The following is a 22,545-nucleotide window of genomic DNA, read 5'->3' as shown; positions in this document are numbered from 1 at the left end:
CCCGGTATACCACATCGATCCAATTCACTCTATTCCTTGCCCACCTTTCACCCTCCTGCATGTTCAGGCCCCGATCACTCAAAGTCTTCTTCACTCCATCTTTCCACATCCAATTTGGTCTCCCACTTCTCCTCGTTGCCTCCACCTCTGACACATATATCCTCTTGGTCAATCTTTCCTCACTCATTCTTCTCCATGTATCCAAACTATTTCAAAACACCCTCTTCTGCTCTCTCAACCACGCTCTTTTTATTTCCACACATCTCTCTTACCCGTACATTACTTACTCGATCAAACCACTCACACCACACATTGTCCTCAAACATCTCATTTCCAGCACATCCACCCTCCTGCGCACAACTCTATCCATAGGCCACGCCCCGCAACCATACAACATTGTTGGAACCACTATTCCTTCAAACATAGCCATTTTTGCTTTCCGATATAATGTTCTCGACTTCCACACATTCTTCAAGGCTCCCAGGATTTTCGCCCCCTCCCCTACCCTATGATTCACCTCCGCTTCCATGTTTCCATCCGCTGCCAGATCCACTCCTAGATATCTAAAACACTTTACTTCCTCCAGTTTTTCTTCCATTCAAACTTACCTCCCAATTGACTTGACCCTCAGCCCTACTGCACCTAATAACCTTGCTGTTATTGACATTTACTCTTAACTTTCTTCTTTCACAGACTTTACCAAACTCAGTCACCAGTTTCTGCAGTTTCTGACATGATTCAGCCATCAGCGCTGTATCATCAGCGAACAACAACTGACTCACTTCTCAAGCTCTCTCATCCACAACAGACTTCATACTTGCCCCATTTTCCAAAACTCTTGCATTCACTTCCCCAACAACCCCATCCATAAACAAATTAAACAACCATGGAGACATCACACACCCCTGCCGCAAACCTACATTCACTGAGAACCAATCACTTTCCTCTCTTCCTACACGTACACATGCCTTACATCCTCGATAAAAACTGTTCACTGCTTCTTACAACTTGCCTCCCACACCATATATTCTTAATACTTTCCACAGAGCATCTCTATCAACTCTATCATATGCCTTCTCCAGATCCATAAATGCTACATACAAATCCATTTGCTTTTCTAAGTATTTCTCACATACATTCTTCAAAGCAAACACCTGATCCACACATCCTCTACCACTTCTGAAACCATATATATATATATATATATATATATATATATCTTTCTTTCTTTCAAACTATTCGCCATTTCCCGCATTAGCGAGGTAGCGTTAAGAACAGAGGACTGGGCCTTTGAGGGAATACCCTCACCTGGCCCAATTCTCTGTTCCTTCTTTTGGAAAATTAAAAAAAAACGAGAGGGGAGGATTTCCAGCCCCCCGCTCCCTCCCCTTTTAGTCGCCTTCTACGACACGCAGGGAATACATGGGAAGTATTCTTTCTCCCCTATCCCCAGGGATAATATATATATATATATATATATATATATATATATATATATATATATATATATATATATATATATATATATATATATATATATATATATATATATATATATATATATATATATATATATATATGTATATACATATATGTATATATATATATATGTATATATATATATGTATATATATATATGTATATATATGTATGTGTGTGTGTGTGTGTGTATGTGCGTATGTGTGTGTATGTGTGTGTGTGTGTATATGTTTATATATATGTATATTATCCCTGGGGATAGGGGTGAAAGAATACTTCCCACGTATTCCTCGCGTGTCGTAGAAAGCGACTAGAGGGGACGGGAGCGGGGGGCCGGAAATCCTCCCCTCCTTGTATTAACTTTCTAAAATGGGAAACAGAAGAAGGAGTCACGCGGGGAGTGATCATCCTCCTCGAAGGCTCAGAGTGGGGTGCCTAAATGTGTGTGGATGTAACCAAGATGTGAAAAAAGGAGAGATAGGTAGTATGTTTGAGGAAAGGAACCTGGATGTTTTGGCTCTGAGTGAAACGAAGCTCAAGGGTAAAGGGGAAGAGTGGTTTGGAAATGTCTGGGGAGTGAAGTCAGGGGTTAGTGAGAGGACAAGAGCAAGGGAAGGAGTAGCAATACTCCTGAAACAGGAGTTGTGGGAGTATGTGATAGAATGTAAGAAAGTAAATTCTCGATTAATATGGGTAAAATTGAAAGTTGATGGAGAGAGGTGGGTGATTATTGGTGCATATGCACCTGGGCATGAGAAGAAAGATCATGAGAGGCAAGTGTTTTGGGAGCAGCTGAATGAGTGTGTTAGCGGTTTTGATGCACGAGACCGGGTTATAGTGATGGGTGATTTGAATGCAAAGGTGAGTAATGTGGCAGTTGAGGGAATAATTGGTATGCATGGGGTGTTCAGTGTTGTAAATGGAAATGGTGAAGAGCTTGTAGATTTATGTGCTGAAAAAGGACTGATGATTGGGAATACCTGGTTTAAAAAGCGAGATATACATAAGTATACTTATGTAAGTAGGAGAGATGGCCAGAGAGCGTTATTGGATTACGTGTTAATTGACAGGCGTGCGAAAGAGAGACTTTTGGATGTTAATGTGCTGAGAGGTGCAACTGGAGGGATGTCTGATCATTATCTTGTGGAGGCTAAGGTGAAGATTAGTATGGGTTTTCAGAAAAGAGGAGTGAATGTTGGGGTGAAGAGGGTGGTGAGAGTAAGTGAGCTTGAGAAGGAGACCTGTGTGGGGAAGTACCAGGAGAGACTGTGTACAGAATGGAAAAAGGTGAGAACAATGGAAGTAAGGGGAGTGGGGGAGGAATGGGATGTATTTAGGGAATCAGTGATGGATTGCGCAAAAGATGCTTGTGGCATGAGAAGAGTGGGAGGTGGGCTGTTTAGAAAGGGTAGTGAGTGGTGGGATGAAGAAGTAAGAGTATTAGTGAAAGAGAAGAGAGAGGCATTTGGACGATTTTTGCAGGGAAAAAATGCAATTGAGTGGGAGAAGTATAAAAGAAAGAGACAGGAGGTCAAGAGAAAGGTGCAAGAGGTGAAAAAAAGGGCAAATGAGAGTTGGGGTGAGAGACTATCAGTAAATTTTAGGGAGAATAAAAAGATGTTCTGGAAGGAGGTAAATAGGGTGCGTAAGACAAGGGAGCAAATGGGAACTTCAGTGAAGGGCGTAAATGGGGAGGTGACAACAAGTAGCGGTGATGTGAGAAGGAGATGGAATGAGTATTTTGAAGGTTTGTTGAATGTGTCTGATGACAGAGTGGCACATATAGGGTGTTTTGGTCGAGGTGGTGTGCAAAGTGAGAGGGTTAGGGAAAATGATTTGGTAAACAGAGAAGAGGTAGTAAAAGCTTTGCGGAAGATGAAAGCCGGCAAGGCAGCAGGTTTGGATGGTATTGCAGTGGAATTTATTAAGAAAGGGGGTGACTGTATTGTTGACTGGTTGGTAAGGTTATTTAATGTATGTATGACTCATGGTGAGGTGCCTGAGGATTGGCGGAATGCGTGCATAGTGCCATTGTACAAAGGCAAAGGGGATAAGAGTGAGTGCTCAAATTACAGAGGTATAAGTTTGTTGAGTATTCCTGGTAAATTATATGGGAGGGTATTGATTGAGAGGGTGAAGGCATGTACAGAGCATCAGATTGGGGAAGAGCAGTGCGGTTTCAGAAGTGGTAGAGGATGTGTGGATCAGGTGTTTGCTTTGAAGAATGTATGTGAGAAATACTTAGAAAAGCAAATGGATTTGTATGTAGCATTTATGGATCTGGAGAAGGCATATGATAGAGTTGATAGAGATGCTCTGTGGAAGGTATTAAGAATATATGGTGTGGGAGGCAAGTTGTTAGAAGCAGTGAAAAGTTTTTATCGAGGATGTAAGGCATGTGTACGTGTAGGAAGAGAGGAAAGTGATTGGTTCTCAGTGAATGTAGGTTTGCGGCAGGGGTGTGTGATGTCTCCATGGTTGTTTAATTTGTTTATGGATGGGGTTGTTAGGGAGGTAAATGCAAGAGTCCTGGAAAGAGGGGCAAGTATGAAGTCTGTTGGGGATGAGAGAGCTTGGGAAGTGAGTCAGTTGTTGTTCGCTGATGATACAGCGCTGGTGGCTGATTCATGTGAGAAACTGCAGAAGCTGGTGACTGAGTTTGGTAAAGTGTGTGGAAGAAGAAAGTTAAGAGTAAATGTGAATAAGAGCAAGGTTATTAGGTACAGTAGGGGTGAGGGTCAAGTCAATTGGGAGGTGAGTTTGAATGGAGAAAAACTGGAGGAAGTGAAGTGTTTTAGATATCTGGGAGTGGATCTGTCAGCGGATGGAACCATGGAAGCGGAAGTGGATCATAGGGTGGGGGAGGGGGCGAAAATTTTGGGAGCCTTGAAAAATGTGTGGAAGTCGAGAACATTATCTCGGAAAGCAAAAATGGGTATGTTTGAAGGAATAGTGGTTCCAACAATGTTGTATGGTTGCGAGGCGTGGGCTATGGATAGAGATGTGCGCAGGAGGATGGATGTGCTGGACATGAGATGTTTGAGGACAATGTGTGGTGTGAGGTGGTTTGATCGAGTAAGTAACGTAAGGGTAAGAGATATGTGTGGAAATAAAAAGAGCGTGGTTGAGAGAGCAGAAGAGGGTGTTTTGAAATGGTTTGGGCACATGGAGAGAATGAGTGAGGAAAGATTGACCAAGAGGATATATGTGTCGGAGGTGGAGGGAACGAGGAGAAGAGGGAGACCAAATTGGAGGTGGAAAGATGGAGTGAAAAAGATTTTGTGTGATCGGGGCCTGAACATGCAGTAGGGTGAAAGGAGGGCAAGGAATAGAGTGAATTGGAGCGATGTGGTGTACAGGGGTTGACGTGCTGTCAGTGGATTGAATCAAGGCATGTGAAGCGTCTGGGGTAAACCATGGAAAGCTGTGTAGGTATGTATATTTGCGTGTGTGGACGTATGTACATGTTTATGGGGGGGGGGGGGGGTTGGGCCATTTCTTTCGTCTGTTTCCTTGCGCTACCTCGCAAACGCGGGAGACAGCGACAAAGTATTAAAAAAAAAAAAAAAAAAAAAAAATATATATATATATATATATATATATATATATATATATATATATATATATATATATATATATATATATATATAATATATATATATATATATATATATATATATATATATATATATATATATATATATATATATATATATATATATATATATATATATATATATATATATATATATATATATATATATATATATATATATATATATATATATATGGGTGTTTGTGTGTGTGTGTGTGTGTGTGTGTGTGTGTATAATGCACCGAAACCACAACTCCTTATCCACAACCTTCAGACCTATCCATGGTTTATCCCAGACGTTTCACATGCCCTGGTTCAGTCCATTGACAGCACGTCGACCCCCGCATACCACATCGTTCCAATGCCCTCTTTTCCTTGCAGACCTCTCACCCTCTTGCATGTTCAGGCCCCGATCGCTCAAAATCTCTTTCACTCTATCCTCCCACCTCTATCTTGGTCTCCCGCTTGTTGCTCCCTCCACCTCTGACACGTATATCCTTTTTGTCAACCTTTCATCAGTCATTCTCTCCATATGTCTATACCATTTCAACACACCCTCTTCTTCTCTCTTTATATTACCACACAGCTCTCTTACCCTTTCAATGCTTACTCGATCAAACCACCTCACACCACATATTGTCCTCATGCATTTCATTTGCAACACAATCACCCTCCTCCGTAGAACCTTCTCTATAGGCCATGCCTCGCAACCATAAATATTGCTGGAACCACTATTCTTTCATACGTACCGATTTTTGCACTCTGAGATAACGTTCTCTCTTTCTACATACTCTTCATCCCTCCCAAAACCTTCACACCCAATCCCACCCTGTTACTCATTTCCAATTCCATGGTTGCATTCGCTGCTAAGTCCATTTTCATATATCTAAAACACTTCATTTCCTCTAATTCTTCTCTATTCAAACTTACATCCCAACTAACTTGTCCCTCAACCCTGCTGAACTAACTATGCTCTTATTCATATTCAACCTTAACTTTCTTCTTTTACACACTTTTCCAAACTTAGTCACCAACTTCTACAAATTCTCACTCGAATCAGCCGCCAATGCTGTACCATCGGCGAACAACAACCGACTCACTTCCTAGGCCCTCTCATCCCCAACAGACTGCATACTCTCCACTCTGTCCAAAACTCTTGCATTTACCTAGGAGAAATCACACCACTGCCGCACACCGACTTTGGGCACCAAGGACTCTCCTCTCTTCCTGCTCGTACATAGGCCTTACATCCTTGATCAAAACTTTTAATAGCTTACAACAGCCTACCTCCCACACCAGATACTCTTAAGACATTCCGCAAAGAATCTCTATTAACCCTATCATATGCCTTCTCCAAATCCATTACTGGTTGTTATACTGCTAACATGATCAAGCATTGTACAGATCCAGCTGTTTTTCAAATTATTTCTCACACAATCTTCAAAAGAACCCCCTGATCCGCACATCCTCTACCACTTCTGGAACCACACTACTCCTCTCCAATCTGATGCTCCGTATATGTTTTTACCATCTCAATCAATACCCTCACATACAATTCCCAGGAACACTCAACAAACTTATGCCTCTGTAGTTTGAACATTCATTTTTATCCCCTTTGCAGAGTGGAATCTTATTATCTAACTGGTTGTTATACTCCTAAAATAATCAGTCATTATATATGGGTCCGCGGACGTTTACTTAATACTAAATATCTGAAGCTACTTACAGTATCATGTGGCATGCATCCTAAAACAATTGCTTTTATATCTAAGGGTACTCTAAGTGGCAGAAATAGGATGGCATGCCTCGTAATACTATTGCTGATAGTAACTAAACATCCTAATTCTAAATTGCAAGAGACATCTTGTTGTCTGGTGCTGACAGTTCACCTGAGTGTGTAACACATGGTCTTAGCTGGATTTTTAGTAGCTGGAAGGCAGCCAGGTCTCAGGGCATGAGTGTGTCTGTGACCAAGCAATGGCCCCAAGTCCTCCACGTCAGGTCGGTCCGTGCTCGCGTTTCCTACAACAGCGCTGGGTCAGTAACGCCAGAAGCACGTTCTTAATATTCACACATTCTGCTCGTCCCACACAAGCTGCCCTGTTGGAATCAAAGTTATCAGTGTCTCCTGTAGACATATTATTGGCTTAATCCCCTCATAGGGAGGCGAGCTATGCACACTGTATAAAGACAACTTTTGTAACAAGTGGAGGTGCTAGCTTACCAGGCTTTCATGGTGGATGTTGAATACACAGACAGACAGACAGACAGACAGACAGACAGACAGACAGACAGACACACACACACACACATACACACACACACACACACACACACACACACACACACACACACACGCACACACACATCTCTTCCTTCTGTTTAGGGGTCATTACAACGACAGTCAGACCTCACTAATCCAATCCTGGTTAATCCGATTACAAGCTAGTCTGACGCACCACACACACACACACACACACACACACACACACACACACACACACACACACACACACACATACATACACACACACACACACACACACAACACACACACACACACACACACACACACACACACACACACACACACACACACACACACACATAGACACACACACACACACACACACACACACATAGAGACAGACACAGACACACACACACACACACACACACACACACACACACACACACACCCAGGCTGCCATATTTATGACATCCACACTTCAGGATAGACTTTCTCTCATCATCTCGTAGGACGATTTTGGTTGACGTGTGTAGATGTTTTCCGGACTTGACTGAGAATTACGAAGTGTGGGAAATGTAAATCAAATGTCTGAGTAGCAAAACCTGAACCCACCAGTCCATTGGCTGTCTTCAGGCTTCGCTCCTCATCACCATGGGATGGTACAAGTGCTCACAGCCTTTTTGATCCATTATCTTCATCTTCACATCAAATCCTTTTACCACAACATTTTGTGAATCTGACATCTGTAAAATACGTCTACACTGACTCTCCTAACAACAGTTCTCCCACTGTACATAACCAAGAGCAGCCCCGTCCTTGGCCTCACCAGTGGTAATACCCCGAGCCCTGAACACCTCACTCGTCTGTAGTGTCTATCTTTACCTCGTCTGACCAGTTCCTCGTAAGCCTTCCACCTGACCGTCAGAGACCTTTTTCCTCTGACCTCATGCTCCACATGACCGTACGGACCATCTGGCTAGTATTCACTGATAAGCCTTATCAACATCTTACAGTCCATCTCTCTCTCTCTCTCTCTCTCTCTCTCTCTCTCTCTCTCTCTCTCTCTCTCTCTCTCTCTCTCTCTCTCTCTCTCTCTCTCTCTCTCTCTCTCTCTCTCTCTCTCTCTCATGATGACGAAAGGTTCCCATTTCCATCAGTACAGAAGGAACAAGTGCCCCTCCTTGTGTGTGCTTTGCGCCACACACTACACTCCATCTCTTCCAGTTCCTCCTCGCTCCCAAGTACACCTCCAGCACCTCTCTGTATCGGGCTGTCCTCACATCCTCCTGTGCCAAGGACATCCTCATGATCATTGCACTCACGTACCTTAAGAAACATCGCAATTCCACATAGCTTTAAACTGATCTTGATACTCCTAAGTCACATCCCTACAAGACCCCTTTTTATTTCGAACATGATATATGCATCTGCTCTGAGCCCCCTCCATCCGAGTCTGTCGCCAGAGTGAGCTACCAACACCGTTCATACCTCTTGTGACTCAGCTGACACAATGTCAGCTGTATAGTACAACTCCGGTAGTCTCCAGTGTTGTCTACAGTGGTGTATCCATACCCCACACTCCTCTTACGTAGTGACCCAGGCATCAAAACAACAAACCACCATGACGATAAAGCCGCTAACCATATTTTGGTTGATATTCATTTTTTTTTTTTTTTTTTTTTTTTTTTTTTTTTTATACTTTGTCGCTGTCTCCCGCGTTTGCGAGGTAGCGCGAGGAAACAGACGAAAGAAATGGCCCAACCCCCATACACACGTACATACACACGTCCACACACGCAAATATACATACCTACACAGCTTTCCATGGTTTACCCCAGACGCTTCACATGCCTTGATTCAATCCACTGACAGCACGTCAACCCCTGTATACCACATCGCTCCAATTCACTCTATTCCTTGCCCTCCTTTCACCCTCCTGCATGTTCAGGCCCCGATCACACAAAATCTTTTTCACTCCATCTTTCCACCTCCAATTTGGTCTCCCTCTTCTCCTCGTTCCCTCCACCTCCGACACATATATCCTCTTGGTCAATCTTTCCTCACTCATTCTCTCCATGTGCCCAAACCATTTCAAAACACCCTCTTCTGCTCTCTCAACCACGCTCTTTTTATTTCCACACATCTCTCTTACCCTTACGTTACTTACTCGATCAAACCACCTCACACCACACATTGTCCTCAAACATCTCATTTCCAGCACATCCATCCTCCTGCGCACAACTCTATCCATAGCCCACGCCTCGCAACCATACAACATTGTTGGAACCACTATTCCTTCAAACATACCCATTTTTGCTTTCCGAGATAATGTTCTCGACTTCCACACATTTTTCAAGGCTCCCAAAATTTTCGCCCCCTCCCCCACCCTATGATCCACTTCCGCTTCCATGGTTCCATCCGCTGACAGATCCACTCCCAGATATCTAAAACACTTCACTTCCTCCAGTTTTTCTCCATTCAAACTCACCTCCCAATTGACTTGACCCTCAACCCTACTGTACCTAATAACCTTGCTCTTATTCACATTTACTCTTAACTTTCTTCTTCCACACACTTTACCAAACTCAGTCACCAGCTTCTGCAGTTTCTCACATGAATCAGCCACCAGCGCTGTATCATCAGCGAACAACAACTGACTCACTTCCCAAGCTCTCTCATCCCCAACAGACTTCATACTTGCCCCTCTTTCCAGGACTCTTGCATTTACCTCCCTAACAACCCCATCCATAAACAAATTAAACAACCATGGAGACATCACACACCCCTGCCGCAAACCTACATTCACTGAGAACCAATCACTTTCCTCTCTTCCTACACGTACACATGCCTTACATCCTCGATAAAAACTTTTCACTGCTTCTAACAACTTGCCTCCCACACCATATATTCTTAATACCTTCCACAGAGCATCTCTATCAACTCTATCATATGCCTTCTCCAGATCCATAAATGCTACATACAAATCCATTTGCTTTTCTAAGTATTTCTCACATACATTCTTCAAAGCAAACACCTGATCCACACATCCTCTACCACTTCTGAAACCGCACTGCTCTTCCCCAATCTGATGCTCTGTACATGCCTTCACCCTCTCAATCAATACCCTCCCATATAGTTTACCAGGAATACTCAACAAACTTATACCTCTGTAATTTGAGCACTCACTCTTATCCCCTTTGCCTTTGTACAATGGCACTATGCACGCATTCCGCCAATCCTCAGGCACCTCACCATGAGTCATACATACATTAAATAGCCTTACCAACCAGTCAACAATACAGTCACCCCCTTTTTTAATAAATTCCACTGCAATACCATCCAAACCTGCTGCCTTGCCGGCTTTCATCTTCCGCAAAGCTCCTACTACCTCTTCTCTGTTTACCAAATCATTTTCCCTAACCCTCTCACTTTGCACACCACCTCGACCCAAACACCCTATATCTGCCACTCTGTCATCAGACACATTCAACAAACCTTCAAAATACTCATTCCATCTCCTTCTCACATCACCACTACTTGTTATCACCTCCCCATTTACGCCCTTCACTGAAGTTCCCATTTGCTCCCTTGTCTTACGCACCCTATTTACCTCCTTCCAGAACATCTTTTTATTCTCCCTAAAATTTACTGATAGTCTCTCACCCCAACTCTCATTTGCCCTTTTTTTCACCTCTTGCACCTTTCTCTTGACCTCCTGTCTCTTTCTTTTATACTTCTCCCACTCAATTGCATTTTTTCCCTGCAAAAATCGTCAAATGCCTCTCTCTTCTCTTTCACTAATACTCTTATTTCTTCATCCCACCACTCACTACCCTTTCTAAACAGCCCACCTCCCACTCTTCTCATGCCACAAGCATCTTTTGCGCAATCCATCACTGATTCCCTAAATACATCCCATTCCTCCCCCACTCCCCTTACTTCCATTGTTCTCACCTTTTTCCATTCTGTACACAGTCTCTCCTGGTACTTCCCCACACAGGTCTCCTTCCCAAGCTCACTTACTCTCACCACCTTCTTCACCCCAACATTCACTCCTCTTTTCTGAAAACCCATACTAATCTTCACCTTAGCCTCCACAAGATAATGATCAGACATCCCTCCAGTTGCACCTCTCAGCACATTAACATCCAAAAGTCTCTCTTTCGCACGCCTGTCAATTAACACGTAATCCAATAACGCTCTCTGGCCATCTCTCCTGCTTACATAAGTATACTTATGTATATCTCGCTTTTTAAACCAGGTATTCCCAATCATCAGTCCTTTTTCAGCACATAAATCTACAAGCTCTTCACCATTTCCATTTACAACACTGAACACCCCATGCATACCAATTATTCCCTCAACTGCCACATTACTCACCTTTGCATTCAAATCACCCATCACTATAACCCGGTCTCGTGCATCAAAACCGCTAACACACTCATTCAGCTGCTCCCAAAACACTTGCCTCTCATGATCTTTCTTCTCATGCCCAGGTGCATATGCACCAATAATCACCCACCTCTCTCCATCAACTTTCAATTTTACCCATATTAATCGAGAATTTACTTTCTTACATTCTATCACATACTCCCACAACTCCTGTTTCAGGAGTATTGCTACTCCTTCCCTTGCTCTTGTCCTCTCACTAACCCCTGACTTCACTCCCCAGACATTTCCAAACCACTCTTCCCCTTTACCCTTGAGCTTCGTTTCACTCAGAGCCAAAACATCCAGGTTCCTTTCCTCAAACATACTACCTATCTCTCCTTTTTTCACATCTTGGTTACATCCACACACATTTAGGCACCCCACTCTGAGCCTTCGAGGAGGATGATCACTCCCCGCGTGACTCCTTCTTCTGTTTCCCATTTTAGGAAGTTAATACAAGGAGGGGAGGATTTCCGGCCCCCCGCTCCCGTCCCCTCTAGTCGCTTTCTACGACACGCGAGGAATACGTGGGAAGTATTCTTTCACCCCTATCCCCAGGGATAATATACATATATATATACATATACACACACACACACATACACACACATACGCACATACACACACACACACACACATACATATATATACATATGAAAAATGTAAGAAACAATTTAGAAAACAAACTTTTAGCTTGAAATGAATGAAAAAATGAATGTCACATAATGGTTCAACCTCTGGCTATGGAAAGGGAAATGTACAATTTATTCACACAAACGTCAATAGCAGTTCTCATCAATTTCACCACTGTATCAATAAGCTTCAATGTCTAAGCTACATTTTTCTCCAACTTCACTATTTTCTTGTCAAAAACACCATGCATGAAAACTATCACTCCAGTAACACAACTATAAACATTTACTTCCCCTTTCAAAGTTCTGGGGAAGTCTGTCTCGATACACTGCGGCGAGGCGACGCGACGCTGACACAATCACTGTCACAATATCACTTCTGCCTCCTCAAGTCAATCTCTCAGCCACAGTGCAGGCCTTCATCGTCGAAATCGGTCTTGTCTTCAGACGTCTCCTCGTAATCACATCCTCGCACCTCCTCGTCAAGGTCGCCGGACATCCTCAAGTGTGTTCACTCATGACATGCGGAAAGACAAGTAGACACTACAACATCAGAAGAGGCAGACTTAAAATAGAGAGCGTAACAACACATCCGTCTACGCTGACGGTCGTGCTCAAGAAAAACAAATACAAAGATGCTTCCAGTAACGCCATCGGAAAGACAAGTAGACACTACAACATCAGAAGAGGCAGACTTGAAATAGAGAGCGTAACAACACATCCGTCTATGCTGACGACACATACAAGACTCATATCAAGTCATAAAGTTTACGGCAGTAGTGACACTTTGGATATCAACGTCTGTCATTAGTTAAACGTGTGTACACAACGTTGTGACACAAGGAACCCGCGTCTCACAAGCTCACAAGGAAGTTAAGACGCGTTTGTGTACCGTGGCGTCGCGCTAATTGCATTAGAGTTACATGGAATAACCTTATCAATACATTCTTAGATGTTGCAGTGATCACGTTTGCATCAATATTGATCAATTTCGCATCAGTATTGATCACGTTCGCGTTAACTTTAGAAAGAATATTATTAAAAAAATGTATAATGTAGAGGTAATATGACTAGAGAGCACGAAGAAAAAAATTTATTTGGTTGGTTTTCAGCATGATTCTGGCATAATATTTCGATGGTAGATTCACCCATCGGCTCGTCTACCACAAGAGTGGGTCCGACAGACTTGAGTTAATGATGACCCAGCATCTGGAAAGTGCAAAATGGGGCACTAGTTAGGACCTGTGGCCTTTACCTGATTAAGCCTCGTTACGGTTGTGATTTATATCAAATATCAGAGAAAGTCGGAACAATGAGATATCTTAACTTCCATAGTAAAATCAATCAGCATATTTAGGCACGGGCTGAAGAAGAGTAGCTAGGATGTGAAGGGGGACCTGTCTGGAAAGAAGGATTAGATGAGCATACCTGAGTGTGAGGGCTGGAAAGAAATATAGAAATATGGAAGGCTGAAGAATAGACAGGATAGAAGCTGTTAAATGAGGGATACTACAGCAAAGAACTGTACAGAACTGTTTGAATGTATATCTAGGAGACATTTGGCCTGAATGATCTCGTACAGCCAGGAGAGGAGTGAAGATATAGATGGAATAGTTTCAAGAAACGTGTTTCCTGTTTGTCAAGAATGTTTCAGGTGGGTTCCACCTGTACGTCAAGACTGAGGAAGCTTCATCATGTCCCAGGTGGAGAAAGTGCTGGATGTGGTCGGGGCTTCACAGGGGGCGCTGCTGCAGTCCTCGGTGGTGGGGGAGAAGCCGGCCAGGGTGGACGCTGGAGACCACGTCAATATGGCTGTCGGTAAGTGAGTCAGTCAGGCTCTCTCTTGACCCATCACGCTGTTAGCAAGATTGTCCATTAGTCAGACGTTGTCGGCAGGAATGTCGGTGAGTCAGAGTCTTTCCCTATTTAAACCGTTGTCAGACAGGCTGTTGGCGAGTCAGACCTTCTCCTTACCCGTCACACTTACAGCAGGGCTGTCGGTGGGTGTCACCCCCTTCCCTTACCCAGAACGCAGTTAGCAAGGCTTTCGGTGAGTCACGTCTCCTCACCCATCACATTCCTAGTAATGGCTTGCTAATGTTGGTATAATTCCTTCATTTCATCCCACGCCGCATGATGAACCAATGTTCCCTTGTAGGGTTCTTCGACGCGGCGGAACTGGAGGGTAAAGTGGTCGAGGTTGGCGGTGCACAGTACGTCTTTCCCAGCTACTGTGCTATCATCAGGCAGGACCACTCTTGTCTCAATAACAAGTCCATCACTATAGGTGTACAGGTGGGTAATATCTCGTTAAATTGTTTAATAGTAGATATAATACAGATATAAAACAGATATAATACAGATATAATACAGTGAACAATGATATACATCTAAATCTGTTACGCTGGCGATCCAATTTTCATAATAATCTGTATTCTTATCTTAAGATATAGGCTCAAACTTCGATTTTTTTGACCAAGTCTAGACACGTTTTCCAACAGTATGCTAATAATCAAACCTGCTACAATACATGATGGAGATAATCTGGCCACGGGAGACAGAAACAACATATACATCTCAAGTTACTGGCAAATTGGCAAACTTATACATCTCAAGTTACTGGCAAATAATATCCAGTTATTGGTGATGACGCATGACATTATACTCCTACAGATGGTGAAGTGGAAGGATCAGGTGCACGGGTACGGAGGTGGCAGGGACCAGCTGAGTGAAGACTCAGCCACTATGCAGCTCTCGCTCGTGGACTCCACGTCGACACCCATCGCTGTCAATGACTCCCTGGAAGACTTCATAATGTATATCCCCAGATCTCAAGAAACTATCTCGGAACCAATGCTAATAGGTATTCACTGCTTTAGAGAGGCTTTTGCTGGCAGAGGAATGTTATTTCTATGTCACAGAGAGAATAGCTTCGCGTGGTTTGTTACTTAACAGATATCTGGTCACCTGAGGGTAAGTTTGGATGAACATTTTTAAATCACTGCTGTAGTGGTAGTAGACATGAAGGTCGTGACTCCCCGCAGGCCATGTATTGACGGGTGGCCAGATGAAGAGTCTGACTTAAAGTCACACTTGGAACATCTTGGATTAAATACCTATTTCTCTCTCTTCTCTCTCTCTCTCTCTCTCTCTCTCTCTCTCTCTCTCTCTCTCTCTCTCTCTCTCTCTCTCTCTCTCTCTCTCTCTCTCTCTCTCTCTCTCTCTCTCTCTCTCTCTCTCTCTCTGAATCTGATCCTGGACACTCCACAGTCTCTGCGGACACAAGTGTCACTTATCATGCCCATCATGCTCTGTTGGTTTCCTCCTTATCATCATACAAGAAAAGGAAAAATTGCTCCCCACTTTTTTCTTTTTTTTAGCCCAAAATCTGGCAAAGCATAAGAATAACGAATTTACGTCTGTCTATTTTTCAGTTAATCTTCTGCCAGGAAGGTAAGAGATGATGCCAGCTGAGCAAACCTTTTGACACCACCATCGAGCCTGTGGTCAGGTTCGAGTCCCACAAGGTTTAACGAGAAAGCTCTAAAACTGAATGATTTATGAGGAAGGCAGAGGGCAATATCTTTCTTTTTGGATGGTATTTGCATTAAAGTTGGAAGCCTCAGGAATGATTAAGAAAATCATTTGCTGTATTCAGATCGTATGTTTTGAAAGGTTTAAGTTTGCGTTTCTGCTAATTCATCATGAAACTCACACTGCTGACTGCATGGAACGCAGAATCTAATTTTGCCTAGAACATTTATTAGCAGCCTAGAAAAGCACAGAACTTGATATAATTTGTATAAAAGAAAACTATGATGGATGTCGTAATATTAAGGAGCCTGTGAGACTCCAAGAGTTTGCTTGAGAAAGGTATATACATACCTATCTTGGTGGAGGAAATGCGAGAAAACTGGTAATTGTTAGAATTAGTAACAGGTGTGCTTTAGGTGTGGAGGTGTTCTATATATTGGTTGTCTTAATGAAGACGAGAAAGTAGTGATGCTGTAAACCCTACATCACGGCCAAGGCTGTTGGGTGATGTGGCAGCGCATCAGAGAACAGATGTTGAGTATCGATGGATAAAATGCTACCATGCTTGGTCGCTCAAGCTCTGAACTCATTGAAGACTCGTCTGAATCTGATTTGTAAGGAAGACCTTCACAGACCCATGCTTCACAGAGAACAGTGTGAGACCCGTTTGACAATCACTCACTTCTCCCAACCCCACCAAGTAAGACTCGATTGTCGCCAAAATATGCCAACATGGATAGGCTGTCGATGGTGTCTTGGACAGAAAATTGAGCACTGATGGCGAGTGATGTATAGGTTCGTGAACACGATCCCCAGATCCGTCCCTCACCAGTTCTTGTTACAAAGAAAAAAAGATCATAAGTATCATGGTGTCTTATCATATTTCTCATCGATGTATCTTCAATAACTGTGTGTTTGTACATCGTATTACATCATTGTCGTTGCGATGTGCTTTCAGATTTGTCTGTGTTTTTCTGTCACTGTTCAATGGTTCGAAACAAGTCTCGAACAATGGTCTGTAAAGTTAGGGAATTTTCAGTGAAACCTTTCTAAATACACTCGATCGTAGTGTTATTCTTAAATTTACCGTGATTTTCATACTGCTTTACTTTTGTCTGTGCAACGAAATGAGATGTTGTTTTATTGTATGTCATACGTATGAGTTTACTGTTGCGTGACAGCTAAGTCTGGGCAGAAGAGGATGACGTCGGCAGATGGTGTGGACCCTGAGCGCCTGGTCGTATATACCAACCACTCTAGACAAGAGCCACGGTATATTCAACGGATAATCAGAGCCATAGAGAAGTACTCAGAGATAATACGTCAGTTTTCTAACATAGACTATGCAAACACCATGTCGCTCACAATCGTAGTATTGTATCGCGATTTCCACTTTGTCTCTTTTATGGTATGGAGGTGAGCTGAGGAACCTAATTATACTCGAGTCTTGACAATACCTCTCATCACTGCTGCTCTTGACATAATTGCGATAGTATTAGATAATTCCTTTTGCTATAATACGACATGAATTATTATTGAGAGTTCAGCTCGAGTGAGGCACTTAGCTAACGACTTGCTTAGCAAACGGCCGACGAACGAACGTGCCCTGCTCCTGCCTCCCAAAAGGAGACCAGCAGAAACAAGACTGAGCACAGTTTCTGACCAACAGTGTGGTGTGCCAGTCATCACTAAGTTCTAGCGGGATCCAAGATGACTAACTTAACCAGTGCATCCGTAGGGTCATCTGGTTAATCTCACTGTATCGCAGGTTCGCGACAGTGGCAGTATAAGCGACACACTAGGGAATCGTAGGGAAGGGCTACTTGATTCTTATAGAGATGTCGAGGCACAGAAGTTCCCTTGTGCGGTTCCCTTGTGCCACTTTGTTCAGCCAAAGCAAGAGTTTAGACCACTGGCGGGCAGTTAGACACACTGATATATGTTATTATCTCATATACTTAATCGCTGTTTCCAGCGTCAGCGAGGGAGCGCAAGGAAACAGACGAAGAATGGCCCAACCACTCATATACACATATATATACATAAACGCCCATACACGCACATATACACATATATGCATTTCAACATATACATACATATAAATACACAGACATATACATATATATATATATACATGTACATATTCATACTTGCTGCCTTCATCCATTTCTGTCGCCACCCCACCACATATTCTTTCCACGTGAACAAACCATTTCAATACACCCTCTTCTACTCTCTCAACCACACTCATTATATTATCACACATCTCTCTTACCATTTCATTACTTACTCAATCAAACCACCTCACACCACAAACTGTCTTCAAACATCTCATTTCTAGCACATCCACCCTCCTACACACAACCCTATCTATCGCCCATGCCCCACAACCATATAATATTGTTGGAACCACTATTCCTTCAAACATACCCATTTTTTGCTCTCCGAGAAAACATTCTCGCCTTCCACACAGTCTTCAACTCTCCCAGAACCTTCGCCCCCTCCCCCACCCTGTGATTCACTTCCGCTTCTATGGTTCCATCCTCTGCCAAATCCACTCCCAGATATCTAAAACACTTCACTTCATCCGATTTTTCTCCATTCAAAACTACCTCCCAATTGACTTCTCCCTCTACCCTACTGTACCTAATAACCTTGCTCTTATTCACATTTACTCTCAGCTTTCTTCTTTCACACACTTTACCAAACTCAGTCACCAAGTTCTGCAGTTTCTTACCTGAATCAGCCACCAGCGCTGTATCATCAGCGAACAACAACTGACTCACTTCCCAAACCCTCTCATCAACAACAGACTGCATACTTGCCCCTCTTTCCAAAACTCTTGCATTCACCTCCCTAACTACCCAATCCATAAACAAATTAAACAACCATGGGGACATCACACCCTTGCCACAAACCGACATTCACTGGGAACCATTCACTTTTCCCTCTTCCTACTCGTATCCATACCTTACATCCTCGATAAAAACTTTTCACTGCTTCTAGCAACTTACCTCCCACACCATATACTCTTAATACCTTCCACAGAGCATCTCTATCAACTCTATCATATGCCTTCTCCAGATCCATAAATGCTACATATAAACCATCTGCTTTTCTAAGTATTTCTCACATACATTCTCCAAAGCAAACACCTGATCCACACATCCTCTACCACTTCTGAAACCACACTGCTCCTCCCCAGTCTGGTACTTTGTACATGCCTTCACCCTCTCGATCAATACCCGCCATATGACTTTCCAGGAATACTCAACAAACTTATACCTCTGTAATTTGAGCACTCACCTTTATTCCCTTTGCCTTTATACAATAGCACTATATCTGCATTCCGCCAATCCTCAGGTACTTCACCATAAGCCATACATACATTGAATATCCTCATCAACCAGTCAACAACAACAAGGTGTAAGAGGTGAAAAAGATATGTTTTGGAGGGAGGTAAATAAAGTGCGCAAGACAAGAGAACACATGGGAACATCGGTGAAGGGGGCGAATGGGGAGTTAATAACAAGTAGTAGTGAAGTGAGAGGGAGATAGACTGAGTATTTTGAAGGTTTGTTAAATATGTGTGATGATAGGGTGGCAGGTGTAGGGTGTTTTGGTCGAGGTGGCGTGCGAAGTGAGAGGGTCAGGGAGAATGATTTGGTAAACAGAGAAGAGGTAGTGAAAGCTTTGCGGAAGATGAAAGCCGGCAAGGCGGCGGGTGTGGATGGTATTGTTGTGGCATTTATCAAATAAGTGGGTGACTGTGTTGTTTTACATATATATATATATATATATATATATATATATATATATATATATATATATATATATATATATATATATATATATATATATATATATATATATATATATATATATATATTTATATATATATATATATATATATATATATATATATATATATATATATATATATATATATATATATATATATATATATATATATATATATATATATATATATATATATATACACACACACGGTAAGATACGTTTTTACGCTTTTCTTAACGATAGTTCAGAACTGTTCTTCATCATTCCATGTTATTCTTCCCACTTGGCTTAATGTCAACTTCCTTCCCAGAGCCGACCGTGTCTTCCCTCATGTCCCTGAGCGTCCACAACCTGGAGGTACCAGAGCCTCGTGTGGGCGTCACGGTCTTACTACGCCCAGAGGACACGACAGACGTGGACGACTGGGTCCTTGCCTGGTCCTCCTCGACCCTGAACGGCACTCTGGAGTACACAGAGAACCTTGTGTACCTCACCAACCTCACTTACCATCCAGGTAAAGACACAAGACTCGCTCGAAGTGCATCATGTTGAGGCTTTCACTTATCTATTATACTCTTGTGATAAAATGACCTTCACTATCCTTTATATTCCTTTACTTATCTATCATACTGGTATGATGATCTAGATAACCTTTATTATCCTGTATGGGCCTTCACTTATCTATCATACTGGTATATGAGATAACCTTTATCATCCTGTATAATCCTTTACTTATCTATCATACTGGTAGGATGAAATAACCCTCACTACCCTGTATGTGCTAGGTTCTTGACTTACCTATCATCCTGGTATGTTCTGATTACGACTTCATCACCCTATCATCCAGATATACTGTGGTAAACATACCTCATCAAGTTTTCATCATTATATTGTAGATCATTTCTGCTTTGTTGTTCAGGGATACTATTTTTCCATAAGAGAAAAATGTTCTTGTGTCACCATTCTATCTTTACTACATTTCAATGGTCTGGTGACTTGATGACCAACCACTTATGTTAATGGAATTCACCAACGTCGCATCCCAATATATGTATGTAAGAAATTTTTCACAAAACAAGTTAACTGGATCATAACAGTCGAAAGTTCTTAACCTGTTAGTTTCTAGTAAATGACCAAGATTGTTTCAACACACTACTGTTTATCACCAGGACAGACGAAGTATTGCATATATATATATATATATATATATATATATATATATATATATATATATATATATATATATTTTTTTTTTTTTTTTTTTTCTTTTTTATACTTTGTCGCTGTCTCCCGCGTTTGCGAGGTAGCGCAAGGAAACAGACGAAAGAAATGGCCCAACCCCCCCCCATACACATGTATATACATACGTCCACACACGCAAATATACATACCTACACAGCTTTCCATGGTTTTCCCAAGACGCTTCACATGCCTTGATTCAATCCACTGACAGCACGTCAACCCCGGTATACCACATCGCTCCAATTCACTCTATTCCTTGCCCTCCTTTCACCCTCCTGCATGTTCAGGCCCCGATCACACAAAATCTTTTTCACTCCATCTTTCCACCTCCAATTTGGTCTCCCTCTTCTCCTCGTTCCCTCCACCTCCGACACATATATCCTCTTGGTCAATCTTTCCTCACTCATTCTCTCCATGCGCCCAAACCACTTCAAAACACCCTCCTCTGCTCTCTCAACCACGCTCTTTTTATTTCCACACATCTCTCTTACCCTTACGTTACTCACTCGATCAAACCACCTCACACCACACATTGTCCTCAAACATCTCATTTCCAGCACATCCATCCTCCTGCGCACAACTCTATCCATAGCCCACGCCTCGCAACCATACAACATTGTTGGAACCACTATATATATATATATATATATATATATATATATATATATATATATATATATATATATATATATATATATGGATGGGGTTGTTAGGGAGGTAAATGCAAGAGTTTTGGAAAGAGGGGCAAGTATGAAGTCTGTTGGGGATGAGAGAGCTTGGGAAGTGAGTCAGTTGTTGTCGCTGATGATACAGCGCTGGTGGCTGATTCATGTGAGAAACTGCAGAAGCTGGTGACTGAGTTTGGTAAAGTGTGTGGAAGAAGAAAGTTAAGAGTAAATGTGAATAAGAGCAAGGTCATTAGGTACAGTAGGGTTGAGGGTCAAGTCAATTGGGAGGTGAGTTTGAATGGAGAAAAACTGGAGGAAGTGAAGTGTTTTAGATATCTGGGAGTGGATCTGGCAGCGGATGGAACCATGGAAGCGGAAGTGGATCATAGGGTGGGGGAGGGGGCGAAAATTCTGGGGGCCTTGAAGAATGTGTGGAAGTCGAGAACATTATCTCGGAAAGCAAAAATGGGTATGTTTGAAGGAATAGTGGTTCCAACAATGTTGTATGGTTGCGAGGCGTGGGCTATGGATAGAGTTGTGCGCAGGAGGATGGATGTGCTGGAAATGAGATGTCTGAGGACAATGTGTGGTGTGAGGTGGTTTGATCGAGTGAGTAACGTAAGGGTAAGAGAGATGTGTGGAAATAAAAAGAGCGTCGGTTGAGAGAGCAGAAGAGGGTGTTTTGAAGTGGTTTGGGCACATGGAGAGAATGAGTGAGGAAAGATTGACCAAGAGGATATATGTGTCGGAGGTGGAGGGAACGAGGAGAAGAGGGAGACCAAATTGGAGGTGGAAAGATGGAGTGAAAAAGATTTTGTGTGATCGGGGCCTGAACATGCAGGAGGGTGAAAGGAGGGCAAGGAATAGAGTGAATTGGGGCGATGTGGTATACCGGGGTTGACGTGCTGTCAG

General features: G+C 42.5%; 1 protein-coding gene across 1 annotated transcript in view; it reads left to right on the top strand.

Moving 5' to 3' along the window:
* Nucleotides 1–22,545, top strand: part of LOC139749898 (uncharacterized) — a 321,502-nt gene that overhangs the window by 226,743 nt on the left and 72,214 nt on the right. The window contains exons 35-38 of the mRNA XM_071664295.1: nucleotides 14,092–14,206; nucleotides 14,547–14,683; nucleotides 15,062–15,251; nucleotides 20,034–20,237. Of these exons, the coding sequence (XP_071520396.1) occupies nucleotides 14,092–14,206; nucleotides 14,547–14,683; nucleotides 15,062–15,251; nucleotides 20,034–20,237 (646 nt within the window). The remainder of the gene's footprint in view (nucleotides 1–14,091; nucleotides 14,207–14,546; nucleotides 14,684–15,061; nucleotides 15,252–20,033; nucleotides 20,238–22,545) is intronic.

Source organism: Panulirus ornatus, chromosome 8, assembly GCF_036320965.1.
Source record: "Panulirus ornatus isolate Po-2019 chromosome 8, ASM3632096v1, whole genome shotgun sequence".
Lineage (NCBI taxonomy): Eukaryota > Metazoa > Arthropoda > Malacostraca > Decapoda > Palinuridae > Panulirus > Panulirus ornatus.
This window is presented reverse-complemented; position numbering and strand designations above follow the sequence as displayed.